At 38.9% G+C, this 16,474-nt stretch overlaps 1 protein-coding gene across 1 annotated transcript in view; it reads right to left on the minus strand.

Annotated features, from left to right (window-relative positions):
• syt9b (synaptotagmin IXb) overlaps positions 1 to 16,474 on the minus strand; it is a 75,018-nt gene that overhangs the window by 24,763 nt on the left and 33,781 nt on the right. Inside the window, exons 5-7 of the mRNA XM_059334885.1 lie at positions 2,664 to 2,784; positions 2,318 to 2,489; positions 760 to 889 (exon numbers count right to left, since the gene is read on the minus strand). Coding sequence (XP_059190868.1) covers positions 760 to 889; positions 2,318 to 2,489; positions 2,664 to 2,784 — 423 coding nt within the window. The remainder of the gene's footprint in view (positions 1 to 759; positions 890 to 2,317; positions 2,490 to 2,663; positions 2,785 to 16,474) is intronic.

The raw sequence follows: 16,474 nt of genomic DNA on the forward strand, positions 1-16,474 counted from the left end.
TCTATAAAGCACACTGCACGTTGTGCCGGCGCTCTTTTTCCGTAGCCCATGGTGGACTGACTGATCTGAAACAACATGCTTCCAGTACAGCGGTCACGCCATCCGCACTTTAAATTTTAGTGCACAATTACATTGCACTTTACGGCCCGTTTGTCAGCTGCATGACTCCAAAATAGCCATTCAATTGTATTCATGCTGCTCCAATAAAATAAATACATCAATTTGTTATCAGCAAACTCCAGTGCATTCTTGAAGACCAGGTCCCCATGTGTTCATGACATGAATTTAATGCCTTTTTACTGAACCAATTTGGAATTATGGAATGCTATAATCTTCCAAAATGGCCATTCAATTGCATACATGCTGCATTTTAAAAGCCAACAAAAGGAGTGAATCAAATTGTTATCAGCAAACTCCACTACATCTTTGAAAAACAGGGCCTAATTGTTATTTTGTGTTAAAGTGAATTGCTGGATAATCATTCGTTTTCCATGTATTCATGTCACACAAAAATATGCATCTAATTCAATTCAGGTTCGAGTCAAATTGTTAAAAAATCATTTTACTTACAAAAAAGGGGCTAAAAAATTTCACCACGCCAGAATGGGTGAAGGCAATCGGGTCGGTTGGCCCTGCCAATGAAGTGTCCCTTATTTATTTTTCGGGGAGTTGGCAACCCTATTGTTGCATGAAAATGAATATTACTTAAAGAAGAGAAACCCCAATTTAAAACATTGGCAGGAATTTCTGGTTCCATACCTCTATGAGTGGGTGCCAGTGTGCAATGGGTTTCCGTGGGTATGTCAGCATCTCACTCCAGTGGTCTCGCCCCAAGGTCTCTGCCTCATTGCCCACCCTGCATACCCCGATCACTTCATTATGTCCGACCCTGCAAGACAAAAAGATCCACACATGGAGAATTAGTTATTGTACTGTAGAGGAAACACATATATGTAGGTAGAGGTGACAGGTTATTTGGGCAGAAAACAAATTTTAGTCGTACTGAGTAAAGCCCTTTACATAGACAGGAACAGAAAAATGTATTCTTGTTCTTGATGTGGCAAGAACAAAAAAAAGTTATTTCTGGCCAGGACATTTCATATTTCACGAGAAACTCTACTGCAGATGAGGGCCCTCCCACTTCAGCACACGTCTCGTTCAGATTCAAGTTTGTGACCAGTCACACAATAGTTCTTGGACATCCCACAAGAAAAAACCTTCTGCCCAGATGATGTGTCAAGAAAAGACTTGTTCTCTCTCCCAGGGCTGCAAGAACAAAATGACATCAATAGACGCTTTTCCATTAGGTACTTTTCTCTCTAGTGAGCCGCTATGGGTGTGGCTTGGGAGAGAGGATCCGCCAAAGATAAGCCCAACTTCACCGGTTAGCGGCTCAGGTCAATAGTGGTCAAGTATCTAGTGGGTAATGACGTGATTAGAACTCGACACAACCACAACATAACATGTCTTTCATGGGGCGGCTGTGGCTCAGTTGGTAGATCGATCGCATGTGTGAATGAATTCCCAATGGTGGCAGGTGGCACCAGTGTGCCCTGGTACCCTCGGCCACTAGTATGAATGTGTGTGTGAACGGGTGAATGGGCGCAGTCTGTAATGTAAAGCGCTTTGGATAAAAGCGCTATATAAGTGCAGTCCATTTACCAGTCCATTTACTTTTGTTTACTTCAACCTCCTCATCAATGGCTCACATCCTTGTCTGGTGCACTCCAAGACTAGGCGTACAAACATGATAAACAGTAACACCATCTCCTCTCCTTCCATGTTGATGTCTCGACTGTTTGGACATGTCGCGTCAGTCTGTTGTCAGCGTTGCGTCACTGACGTCATGGTTAAAATTGTCGCTGAATAATTACGAAGGTGTTGCAGAACTATGTACACCACATTTGAACTCCTTGGTTATCCGCTACAAAAGTACCTGTATGGAAACAGAAGCCGAGGGGAACTAATAAGTGGGCATAGCCAAAACACTAAGCCGATTTCCAAAAAGTACTCAGTGGAAACACGCCTATTCTGTTCTGCAGCCCTTGGAGAGAGAACAAATTTCTCTGTTCTTGCGGAGTGTGTATTAGCCTTAACTTCTAAGTCATTATAATTCTAACAGAATGCATGACATAAAAAATCTTGGTTGCTGCTCGTTGTCATTATTCTACGGTTTTAGGCTCAGAAGGTATGTGGTGTTGAGAGTGGGAATACAATACATGTCCAAAGCCTTTGGCAATAAAAGTGGATGGATGTAGTTGTTGCCTCACCATTGTTTCCCCCCTAAAAGGGCATTGTATGGAGATAACTTTCTTACCGATCATAGTCCATGACAGCTATGAGAAGGCTGATCTGGTCGATGTTCTCAGGAGGAACATCAAACACAATGGCTTCATTGTACACCGGGTTCAGAGTGTTCCGCTTGGTCGATGTCTTCCTCTTCTTTAGCCTCCGGCCTTCACACATCAGGGACACTTTCACATATGGATCTGAAGAAAAGTAACATGTGGCTAGTTCAATAAGAATGCTAAAACATCACTGCATGGGAAGCCATTCAAGTAATATAACATTGACTCACAACAATAAGGGACTTGAATACCTTTTGTGTATATTTCACTACTTCACCTTTCAGTAGAAACATTGCTTTGGCAGTCAGCACCCACCTGATGCTCCAGTGATGTCCATGGCTTTGAGATTTCTGGCTTTGATCATGGTGATGGTGAGCCTGCCAGCCGTGGGGAGATAGCACAATGAGAACATCAGCTCTCCTAGGTCCACATTGTCCTGCAAAGAAAGATATTACATTTTTATATTAGTATTGTTATCCATTTCATTATTATAAAAATGTAAAAGACAAGAAATTATGCTGTTTTTGCATGGTGGTCGATGGTGAAAGTGTTTGGGCTGCATGGGATTCTGCAGTTGCAGCATAGGTGGCCAGCGGTGCAGAAATAATGAGTGACAGCACTACTACAATTCTTGGCACATAACCCTAGCCCAAAAGCTGTAGATCAGTGGAATACCCTGTAACGGCATTGCATGGCTGCGCTTTTGTGCACATAAATGAGCATACTTGCATGTGTGTGTGAGATACCAAAAGCTCATGGACCCGCTTGCAAAAACATTGCTCCATTACACTACTTGTGGTCAGAATGACAAATTAAACTCATTAACTTTATACCACTACACAATAGGTTCAAACGTATCACTGTATTATGGGATATATCAGTTCATTCCTTCCTGCAGCAGTCAGACTGTACAACCAGCACTGCTCCCAGTAGACCACACACACCAAAACAATAACTGCACTTTAATGTACATAAACTGTGCAATATCAACACCTTCAATACATCAATCATGTACACTGTACACTGTGCAACACAAAAAATGTTCTTCTGTAATACTGCAATTTTCAGCTGTCTACATTTTTCCCGATTGTATATTATTGAGTGTTAATAGTAATATAAATACTTTTTCTATTTCTTATTGTCTTAATTGTCAATACTTTTATATTTCTTGTAAATATTGCTTGTTTCTATTTCTTGTTATTTTATTTATACTTTTTTATATTTTTGCTGTAAACTTTTTGCTGCTGTTACACTGAAAATTTCCCCATTGTGGGACTAATAAAGGAAAATCTAATCTAATGTAATCTAATTTTATCTTATCTATACCAAGGTATTTTAAAATGAGAATGTTTTCATTATCATTAAACTGATGGTGATGTATTGTAGTGCTGGCATGCACCACCAGATGTCAGTCTCTGAGAAAGACGGTGATAATGTTGGAGATAATGTTACAGAACAAGAACAACACAGATTCGGACAAAGTAAAACGTAAAAAACAAAAGTAAAAACAAAAGTTTATGGGTTTGAACATATAATATGTAGTCTTTGTACAGTTTTCAATTGAAAAACTGGCTGAAAGGATTTACATATTGGATCCCGATGAAATGTCAGGAAGGGACGCTATGAAAAATATTAACTAGCCTACTACACAAGCTAAAACAGATGTTGGCAACACAGCTCGAGAAAATCCAAACAGACAGACTCACATTAAGAATCAAGCCCTTAGCTTGCCAGTTATCAAGAAGGATAATACATGGATTTGCAATTTCAAGCTTGATAACTTGGCTAAGGATTAAGGTTAAGTGCTTAAATCACATAAGCTTTAGTTGCGTTGTAGTAATGATTAAGTCAAATTCTTTCAACATGAATTGTTCAATGGGTAGATTCAACAGAAGGCACATTATAATATGTTACCCAAGTCTTTACACCTCAGATAAGGATCATGCCAGTGACACATCCTGGAGAAAAAAAACATGCTATGCTTTTAAGTTAAATCAGCAACGGGATGACGCATCATTAATCACCATGTTTTGTATTACAGGAATGTCATGTGTTGAGCATTTAAATTGTATTTGTTGCATTGCTCAATCATTTTAATTTGTGGGCTCTGCCGTCAGGTTGAACTACTCTTGTCTTCCTGTGAGAACATCCCTGTTTTCACAACTTATCCACAGTCATGCACATGCCAAGCTCTATTCCCAATTAACACATCTGAAAATAACGTGTGATGGTGTGAAAGTGAGTGGTGCGTTTATGAGACACAAGCTCTCACAAGGTTGCTTACGTGGGAAACTCTCATTTCTAGTTTTACGCTTTCTCACACACATTGCGCGGACAAAGAGCTCCCTGTTAGACAATCAAAAATACACAGTGAAAAGGGAAAATTTTAACTAAATTTTGGATACTTAATCACAACACAAGGCATTTTAAATGCGAGCTGGTTTCAACAGTTACAGCTCTGTGAATACAGGTCATTAAATTAAATTATAGCTCTTCTAGTATAACAAAAACTCTTTCTGTCTACTCTTCAGCTGCTTTATGCTGAAACCGACACAGTGGCCAAGTAAGAAAACACAACTATCGAACGTGTCTTAATGCATTCGGACCAGTCATTGATTAATACACAAGATATTAGTGATTTTCCACTTTGTCTTTGTCAGACGCGACCAATTAGATAGAAAGCAGAGGTAAAGGTCAAATGCACTGGTTATACTGGAAAATCATTGTATTACTTAGAGATCAATATGTGTTGCTTCTGATGCTGATTAAGACTTATTGGAGTTTGGGAAGCCACACTCACACACACACACACACACACTCACACACACACACACTAGGGTGGTACTGCTCTGGGTCTTTTGCTCACTGAAAATTAAATTTAACAAAATGAGTTAATTCATCTCGATGTCAACATCTGCAAGCGGGAAAACACACATATGCTCAAACATATGCACACAAACACAAACACAGCACAAACACACATTTGCATACACACATTCACATACACACACAGAGTTATTCAGGGGATTGGTGACATACTAACTGTGTGATGAGCTGATTCATCACAGGAGCTGTTGAGGCAGAATCCACCTCTGACACTGCATCATCAGCGGGACTTTGAGCCTTAAGGGTTAATGATGTACGGCTTATGAGGCCCTTCAAGGTGTAACATAAATATGTTTTTGGCACAAGTACAAGAAACCACACACTGACATTCACAAACAAGCAGGCACTCCCACAAACGGTGGCAAAGCCTTCAGCTCTTGGCAGATAATGTGATATCCTCCTCCCATCACACACTTAAGGTTTCAGACTGTTGAGTGCCGCTCACTTCTCTTCTGAGCCCTCAAATCAAGCCTGCGGTCAGGATTATGGTCACTTGTGCTCGCTCAATGAAATTAGAATGGTGCTTTAAAGCACTCCAATAAAGAACAGAGAGAGTGTGGACAGTCCATCTTCTCCAATTATAATACTAGCACCTTCCACCCTCAGGAGCAGCGAGGCTTTATCTACAAGCCTCTCTCTTGCTGTGTCTTTAATAATCTCTCTCCTCTCTTTCTCAATCGTTCCTCCTCTTTCTTTTTTGTATGTGTATGTGTATTCCTGTGGCTTATGAAGAATGTCTTATCTTTAACATGCGTAACTATGAAATTAAGTGATACCTTTAACAAATTAGACCATGGCAGACAGTTTGGGAAAGTGTCTTTCCAAGCAGCCACTTCCAGGCCTGAAAAGTGAAGCCAATGCAGAAGTGCCTTATACCTGCATTCTTTTCAATGGCCAGCAGGGTGCAGCTCCAGTAAGAGAACAGTGGAAGAAAATTGACCGTTTGCAAAACTCCTCCCCCGATTGCTCCTGCTCTGAGCAAAATAGTGAAACGGTCTGACACCAGGTATCCTAAGAGTTTAGCAGGATGAGTTGGGTTTTTTTCCCTTTTCCCAAATTTAAAAAACAAGAGGAGCGTTGCTGGCTGTGTATTAAACAGTGTGGGAGACCCAACTCCCAACTTCCTATCTTGAAGATCGAAAGACACACATTTTTCTGACAATTGTCTGCTCCGAGGTAAGCCGCTAGCTAGCAAACATGAGCTAACTAAGGATTGTCTAGCTATGTTAGATGAGACCCAAACCAGATTTAACAGGTTCCTGTCAACTAGTATTATCACTACTAGTACATAACTAGTCAAACAAACGTGTTGATGACACTGTGTGTAAAATTAGCATGCTAAGCTGTTCAAAATATTACGTTGAACAGCAACAGAGAGAGAGAGAGAGTAATGGTGGATATGCTGAGAGCAGAAAGCTTGATACTGTTGGTGATTGGACAAGAGGATAAATTAGATGTAAGTTGTCTCATGTTATTACATATATATATACACATGCACACACCCTTTGCTGTAATGTAACGTGTGCATAACGTCTGCAGATCTATGCAATGTACAGTGGGGTCTATGTTCTAAATAAAACTGTACTTAGTTGTTAGAGAAATGCTGTAATATTATGAAACAACTATTTTAATAATGGAGTTTGAATAACAGAAGTACCCAAATGAACACAGTCAGTACTAGAGTGTAAGGACAGGCATGAGAGTTTGTTCAGCTCACTTAAACATCGGAGATTCTGTTACACGAGGGCCAATCAACATCATAATATATCTGCCTGGCTGAACATGGTGGAAGTAAATAAATCACTGCCCAGGCTGAACTTTAGCTGTATAGATGAATACCCACTGGCAGAATCAGGTTAGGCTTAATGATCCTTCATAACTCGCAGTAAAGAATAGTGAGACAATTACACACAAAACTGTGTGTGCTACAAAAAGACGTGAGACTGAATTTGTTGCTGCTTTCAAAGAAAAATTCAAAGTCTCATCAATTAACTAACTGTGCATCTATTGTTTTATATATTATATACAAACATGCACACAGTGGTGAAAAAAGTATTCAGATCCCTTACTAAAGTAAAAGTATCAATACCACACTGTGAAATTACTCCACTGCAAGTAAAAGTCCTGCATTCAAAACTTACTGAAGTAAAACTACAAGTATCAGCATCAAAATGTACATCAAAAGTAAGAGTACTCTTTATGCAGAATGGACCCACTCAGATTGTTTTATATATTCCAAATATATTATTGAATTATTATTTTTGATGCATTTATTTAAGCAGCACTTGAATTTTGTCAAGATAGGGCTTATTTTAACCACTAAATATACTGCTATGAGGTTAAATAAAAAAATGTCCCTTCGCTTTAATGTGATCATGTTTTTTATGTTAAATTTTGATCTGAAAAGTAACTAAAGCTGGCAGCTAAATGTAGTTGAGTAAAAACTACAATAATAATTCATGTTATCTTCTTAAAATACTGTTATGGGCTTGAATTTCAACAAAAATGTCGAACCACTTTAAATTGATCATGTTTTTTATGTTAAATATTTATTTAAATTTACCTCAAAATGTTGTGGAGTAGAAGTATAAAGTTACATAAAATGGAAATACTCAAGTAAAGTACAAGTACCTAAACATTTTACTGAAGTACAGTACTTCAGTAAATGTAATTAATTACATTCCACAACTGGTACCAAAGTAGCCAAGAAAGGATTGGGTTGTATGTCAAAAGTTGTCTTCCAACAAGTTCTCACTGATCCTGCATAGAGCACTTCATTAAGTCAGAAACATAATTACCCTAATGCTCTGACACAATGATAAACCCTAACCCCATGATTGAAAGTCAATTGGGAATGTCATAGACAACTTGAAATGAAAAAAATGAAAATTTCAAGGTTTTGCACAGTGCTGTATGGTGGGAGATAGGTAAGGTAGATGGAAAAGTCATGTTGACTTTTAAAGACAATTCAGTTTAAAACATTTGAAAAAATAAACATTATGAACAGAATGTAAAGAGATAATAGCTTTTACATTATGTCAAAGACATCAATGTATTGTGCTGCTGAGATATCTACTGAAATAAGCAACAAGTTCTCCAACCTAAACGGCAGAAGAAGTCATCTGTCAGCACCACTCATTACGACATGCAGGTACATATTGCTGCTTGCGTTTCACAGCACATATGTACATTGTAAAAAAGGCTGGATTTATGTTGTAAAACCAGTGACCTAGGCCGAGAGCAAAAATCTTCCTGGTAAGGTGTTTAAACAGTTTAAACAGTAAATAAATGTACGTAAATGCCAGAAGTGAAGTACTTACAAGGGTCACGTGACAGCCACAAATTACGCAAAAAAAGTAAGTTATGTTCATAAACAAGATTCACGTAACTTCTGTAAACAACGTAACTTTGGTCAGAAATGGCTTGCTTTTGTTTTGTTCAACCCATTCACCACCCCAACCTCCAACCATAGATGGAAATCTGTCCTTTTAAATTCGCTTCGCCGTCAATTGCTACTACATCAGCAAGATGGCGACGGACGCATTGCAGCGGTCGGTGAAATACGTCAATATCGCTGTTTTTTTGCTGCCTGTACACATGACCTGTATTGATGTTTTTGGCGGGAGAACAGGCTGAAATTAGCATGCTAACCATGTATCACATGCCTGTCTAGTCTGTCATAGCAAGGTAAACACAAGTGTGATTCAGTGTGTCACAGCCAGCATTAACAATTATTATTAATTACACCTGTGTTTACCTGTTAAAATGGCCGCTGTGAAAAGGGCCTATAGTCAGTCCAACATGAGAGGACCAAGAAGTAAAGCTGCCCTGAGGACTTGTCATGTCAATCACCTGCTCCCGGTGAGAAAACACATTAGGTGGCAAAGACAAGAAAGCAAAAAAAATAAAAGAAGCAGAAAAAGAGTAAACATTGGTGTGACTTTCCACCACTGGAGACAGCTCTTGGCGTATAAAGAGAGGAGATTTGATGCTCAACTCACTCAAACTGCTTTAAGACTGGTAAATAACATCTAACGTTGGCTATCCACTTGATAATGTGCTTGAAGGGTTTCCCCCCGAGCACATTTGTTTTGAACTGTCTCCATCACAAGCAGCAGTTTTTCCCTTAGACTAGAAGACACCACTCTCATGCATGTGCACTAAATATGAAGCCAGAAGGCAGTTAGGTGAGAATAAAGACTGGGGGAAGATGTAAACACCTGGCTTGGTTATTTTTAAAGATCAAAAATGAAAGTGAGAGTTGGAGGTGAGTTTACCCCTTTTTCCTTGCTTCCAGTATTTATGTTAAGCAAATCGCCTCCTGGCTCTAGCTCACACAGTGGCCTACTTAGAACATAGGCATGACTCTTGGCAAGAAAGTGAAATAAAAATAAAGTTATAAAGTGCATAGAAAATAGAAACATGATGGAGTAATGGCAGAGAAACTGAGGCTTATCATACCAAAGACTAAAGAAAATGCTGTGTGTTTAATGGTTGCCTCTGTAATATTTCCAGTAGTTTACTGACTCAGTTGACCATAAGCATCTAGGGAATCATATTTCTCACTTAATCCCTACGGGCACATGGGAAGTGCTTGTTATATGGTACCATTTGTCATTGTTGCGAAATAGGAACCTCCTTTACTGAATTAACCACACGCATACACACACACTGTATATTCACATACTGACCCCATTTATCAAGGCCCTAATTACAGGCCACCCAGACTGCAGTCAATAGTATCGACTGGGACTGTAGGAGCTACAGTGTCTCTGAGCTCTTCAATGTCTTCTTTGTCTCTGAATAATACACAGCGGAGGAGAAAGAAGACATACAGTATGCATGTAATAATGTGATAGATGTCCAATAGCTAATTGAACCTACCCAGCAGAAAAGTGAGGAAGACTCTTGACGCTCCAGAATCACTAAATACTACACCGATAGAGCAATACACGAGGGAACCATCCATTGGCATATATTCAATATATACAAATGTTAACATCTCAGGACACGATGCATTTAAGTGGTCTGTTGATCGATTGCACATTTAGGCATGGATTACTGGGAGGTTCATAACAAGGACTGGGCATTTCAGCAGTGAGTCTGGGGAGTTTCCTCTGATTATGCTGCTTTATTTTCACTATGAGTTCAAAAATACAAACAACCACTAACTCTCCAAGGACTCATAAAGCCAACTTCCCACTATCTGTAGAAGACATGAAATAAAAATGCTTCAAAATAGTGGTTAAACCCGGAAATACAAATAAAATCGACTTTAAAATACACCTTAGCTGCAAAGTTAGTGTAAAAGCTAATTGACATCTTGATGTTCATCCATGTTTCCATGTAAAATATGTTATCCTGTACTCTTGGTGATGTGCTACAGTAACTACTCGCAAGGCTAGTTAAACTACTGTAGCCACTCGAAGCTAACTGCTAAGCAAGCCAAGATAGTGCTTATCAATAACATTATTTTCTGGCCTTTGTCTTTGTGCTTTGTGTTTTGGATTGTATATTTAGTAGTTTTATTCAACAAAAAGCTCCCTGAGCTAACAAGCTTGCTAGCTGCTAACTGTCATTTGCCAGCTTATCAAATTTGTTGCTCCAGGACAATAAGCTCACACAGCTTATTAAAAACACATATTTGTGTTATTCTCATTCCTGTCTGTTTAATATTGTTCTTTTGCAGAGCAGTTTATACTCCTACAGTGGAGGGATAATTAAAAATGAATACTCAACTAGCATCACTGTATCCTACATCGGACAACTTTTGGCTAACATTCTATCAAAATTCACATTAATTACGATTATAAATGATCATGTTATGTTTCCAATTAATTAAGTGGTGTGAAACTAGAGGCTTACTTCTTATCTTTTGAAACTGTATACCCTTATAACCATGTACATTAGCCTTGGGTTTACCAGAGTCAGCAAAAGGACGCTAACGCTGGCGAATCAGCTGTGTGCTATCTGAATCCCAAATTGGACACCTGGATCTCTTCACTGTACAACAATGGGGGCTGATGATTTTTTTTAGGGGAAATTGGTTGTTTCTGGGTAAGCCACATAAAAAACAATCATCGTTACCAACACGAAAGCTGAGTGTAGCCCAAGTGAGTTACTTTCATATTGTAATTAGACATGTAATTGCAGATGTGTCCGATCAGGGATAAAAACATTGAACGGTGTCCGATGGAAGACAGTTACAGTTATAATAGGTACGATAGCTTCCTACATGTTGAACTTTTCCCACAAGCACTCTGTCAAACACTTTCTTATTGGTCAATAGTGGAAATATTTAACATAAAAAATGAAAAATTAAATCCAATAATTGTGGCAATTTCATTAAAGTGAATTAATTTTGCCTGAAAATATAGCTGTTTGAATTGCTCATGTGAATAGGCCTTTTTGTGGAGCTTCTAAGGGAACTTAGACAGACCTACTCTATAAGGCCTTTGTCTATGAAAATAAGAACTATGATCCCATTTATATAACGTAATCATTTGTCCTGTCTTTTAAATGCCACAGAAGCATCATGGGTCTTTTTAAGCAAGGTTTTAAGTTAGGTTTGGTTCCTGAGCCGGCAAAGGGACATGTTGTTTCCAGGCAAGTATTTAATGTTTTTGTCATCTTGTATAGCCAGACTTATCTCAAGAGCACTTTGTCAGTACGAGAAAAAGGTCTCTAGCAGGCGGTGAAGGAAGAAGTATTCAGATCCCTTACTTTTGTAAAAAATAATAATAAGTAATTATACCACACCGTGAAATTACTCCACTACAAGTAAAAGTCCTGCATTCAAAACTTACTGAAGTAAAAGTGCAAAAGTATCAGCATCAAAATGTAATTAAAGTATCAAAAGTAAAAGTACTTGTTTTGCAGAATGGAGCCACTCAGATTGTTTTATATATTCCAAATATATTATTGGATTATTATTAGTGATGCATTTATGTAAGCAGTGTTTGAATTCACTCAAGGTAAGGCTCATTTTAATTACTTAATATATTGCTATGAGGTTTCATTTAAAAAATGTCAAATCACTTGATCATGTTTTTTATGTTAAATCTCGACCTGAAAATTTACTAAAGCTGGCAGCTAAATGTACTCGAGTAAAAAGTACAATATTTTCCTAAAATGTAGTGAAGTAGAAGTATAAAGTTACATAAAATGGAAATACTCAAGTAAAGTACAAGTACCTAAGTTATATTCCACCACTGCTAGCAGTTTTTTTAGCACGTTTTTTTTACACCAACAACTGTCTTAGGAGGTGTCAAGCTGAGGGTGCAACACTGGTACTCCTCCAAAATAGATAGCGGAGATAGTGGAAGGGGAGGAGAGGTGGCCATTGGCAGGCTTATGCCAACAGTCTACATCTGGTGATCCGGACTACTGTTTCAGTAAGTAATGGTGTGTGTAAGGTGTGGTTTCAACATAAGTCCACACGGAAGAAGAGTCTAGACATGGGTAGCTTAAGGTAGGAGTTTTTTAAAAACTCACAAAAGGGATTTCAAAACTGTAAACACTAATCAAAATATCTAAAAGTAATCCACAAGAAGACTGTGTCAGTGCTGGAGTGACCGACACAGGAACAATTTATTTTTCTATAAATATAATTCTAATTTAATTTCTATGAGCATTCAGCTCAGAAATATATGTCCAGTGCATATGGCGAGGAACGGCTAGAGACTCTCTCTGTGCCAGGAGCCATGATTAATGCACGCAGACTGGACCAGCGTAGGGTCCCTCCTTGTTATCCCAAGGGAGGTAGCCTAGTTCTGGTGGGGACAGTGAGAGGGAGAGAGAGAGAGAGAGAGAGAGAGATTTGAAACATCATATTTCTTTAGATCTCCCTTACAGATGCAAAACCACAGACACTCACACACAGGTGCAAGCACAAATCAGATCAAAGCAACACAAACTGTAATCACATACTGTAAATAACTTAGTCTGATATCGTAGCCAAGTTGTGGTCTATATCCATGTGATCATAATTTAAGTAGCACATCTAGAGCTTTGGTCAGTCATTTGATGTATCTGTGCATGTAAATGCATAGACTGGTTTTGGTGTTTTGCATTAAATTTCACAGAGAGAAACAAAATCAGAGAAACAACTTTTTCTGACTGTAAGAGGCAGCTTTACTTAAATTCAATAGACACCAAAGCCAACTAGTATTAGCATGATCTAATCATCACATCATGTAACTCACTATGTCAAACTACATATTTTTAAGGCTACCAAAGTTAACACAATAATTATGTGGTTATGGGAAATTTGTTTTGATGTCTCTAAATGTTTTGACTTATTAACCCTTGGAACGCCCAAATTTGCCAGCAGATTTGTAAAATATATTTTAGTATTGTTGGAATGGTGGGTCTGACAACAAAAACAACTACTTTGATAACCTATTCTAGCCAGTGGTGGAAGAAGTATTCAAATCCTTTACTTCAGTAAAAGTATTAGTACCACACTGTGAAATGACTCCACTAAAAGTAGAAGTCCGGCATTCAAAACTTACTTAAGTAAAAGTATGTAAGTATCAGCATCAAGATGTTCTTACAGTTTCAAAAGTAAAAGTACTCGTTATGCAGAATGGGCCCACTCAGATTGTTTTATATGTTCTATATAAATTACTAGATTATTATTTCTGGTGCATTTATGTAAGCAGCGTTTTACTGCTTACATAAATGCTTACTTTATACTATTATGTGGTTTAATTTATAAACATGTGTAATCACTTTAAATTGATCATGTTTTTATGTTAAGCTGTCAGCTAAATGTAGTGGAGTAAAAAATACAATATTTGAATGTGGAAATACTCAGGTAAAGTACAAGTACCTCAAACTTGTACTTAAGTACAGTACTTGAGTTACATTCCACCACTGCACCGTGGTAAATCTAGTCTTAAATACCCTATTCTAGCCAAGCACATAGCAAATGTAGACAGGCCTGAAACAACTAGCTTGTGGCAAGATAATTGACATTGTCGGGAATGAGGGTTTGCATGAAGTAACCACTATTATATCAAAGGTAAACTTCACACGAACACAATCACAGTTGCCTTGGGGCGGCGGAACATTAGTTAGACCACCAGCAGTTCAAAGTAATAGTTACTGACTATAACTCCAGTTCTGTGAATACATATGTTGCCTTCGAACTACTGTGGTGTTAATTGATTTCCAACAACAAATCTACATACATTTGCATTAATATTGATTTGTCCACTCCTATGTTGATAAGAGTAAGTCCCTTTAAAAGTACATACAATTGGAACAGAAAAAAGTATATGTGTATGTATTTCAATTAGTTCAAATTCCTTATCATTTTTTAGGTTAACTATGGCCCCGTTTACACGAAGACGCTTGCGGGTAAAAACGACAAAATATTTTATCGGAAGTGCCTTTCGTTTAAACGGTGACGGCGTTTTGGGGGCTACGGCAGACGCAAAAATCTGAAACCACCTTCCAAAGTGGAAAAGTTAAATACGCTCCGCCGTAGCGTGTCCGCCTACACTGACAAGACGCAAAACTCTGCTCAGATCTGCTCACGTCACGTATGTGTTTACGTCACATACATGCTCCAGTACAGGGAAATAAACAAACGTGGGATGACGCCTGGATTCCACTGGATGCGTAACGGCTGCAGATCCGTCGTCGGAGCCGTTACGCACCCATTATAATCAATGTGTGAGATTCCACCGACTGCAGATCCACTGCGTAATGAGTCCGACGACGCATGGCCATCCGACAGCCCTCGCAACACTTGCGCAGAGCTTCTATTTTTGTCGGACGACGGAGCACGACGCATAAATTCAGCACAGAACAGATCGTTCGGGACAGGAAATCTTGCACAGACACAAAATAAAACACCGGTATATTTTCAAAATAAAATACCTCGGGTTCGCTAACGAGGTCGGCCGGCTCGTTAACAAGCCGGCCGACCTCGTTAGCGCTCGTTAAGACGGAGTCGCTGGATTTGTCTCCAGTCATTAACGAGGAGATGTTGATTATCTTCCAGTTATATCAATTGATTAGGCGTGAATTTGCGAGATCTCGTGCGTCCTCGGGACTCTGCTGTCCGCAACAGCTCCGACACAGACGGATCCGGTTGGTGTTGACGGACTGCGTAGATACGCAGCCGTTGCGGACAGACCCCTGTCGGAGTCGTTACGCATCCAGTGGAATCCCGGCGTTATTTCCATGCGTCGGACCTTCAAGCTGCCCTGACAGCTCTAATAAACTTACAGGAGTCTTTCCACCAAATGTACAGGATATGTAGAGATACAGAGAAGGATCTGTAATTACCTCTATCACATTTTGGATGCAGCAATTCGTCGGAGGCGAGCTTACTGATACTGATTGCAGGGTGTTGGGTAAATGGATGATTAATAAGGTATTATATTTAGAAGTGGACTCCTTGAACACAGGAGACAGGACAGCTATAGTTCACAAGTTGGATGCCTCAGAGGAGGTTCTAACCCATTTATACTGACCTTATTTAGCTGAGAATGCTGGAAAGTGTTAAAACAATATTTGTTAAACCGCGCGCGCATGTGTGTGTGTGTGTGTGTGTTGAGAGTTGGAAGTATTATCCCACAAGGGTCAGAGCTGCTGGAGTGTTGACCTAACTAACAATCATTTTCTGGCTTTGAACTTAATTACATGATGAGGAGCAGCTGTGTTGTCAATTTAAGTTTGAAAGTCTATCCCAAAATCCAGGCTGATTCATGGTCACACTTCAGGCACAAGGGGTAGGTTCCTGAAACGCTTGAATGGTTGTCCCCACCAATGATGCCATCAAGCTGGAATTTGGTATTTTTTTTTCTGATATGTAGATTTGAAGATTACTGACTTTCTTTTCTGATCGCCATCTTTGCTTGTGTGGGTTTAAGTGAGTGTTGAAGTGAATGATCTTGTCGACAGATAGTTCTTTGACAGGGGTGGACAGAAAGGCATTATTTTTACTGCAATACATTTGTATGATGGTTTTAAACTACTTGGTACTCTGTATTCAACATGTCAAAATTATTAAAATTGTCAAAATTATTATTGTATTATTGACAAGCTCTGACATTAACAGGTTTTTTTAAATTGAACTTTTCTTCGTTTTGGTGTTGTTTATTTCACACTGCAGCCTCCTCTGCTCTTTGTTTCAGGGCTGATCTCCTACACACACACACACACACACACACACACACACACACACACACACACAAACATTTTTTGCCCCAAACATCTTACAATGC

The sequence above is a fragment of the Centropristis striata genome, chromosome 6, assembly GCF_030273125.1.
Source record: "Centropristis striata isolate RG_2023a ecotype Rhode Island chromosome 6, C.striata_1.0, whole genome shotgun sequence".
Lineage (NCBI taxonomy): Eukaryota > Metazoa > Chordata > Actinopteri > Perciformes > Serranidae > Centropristis > Centropristis striata.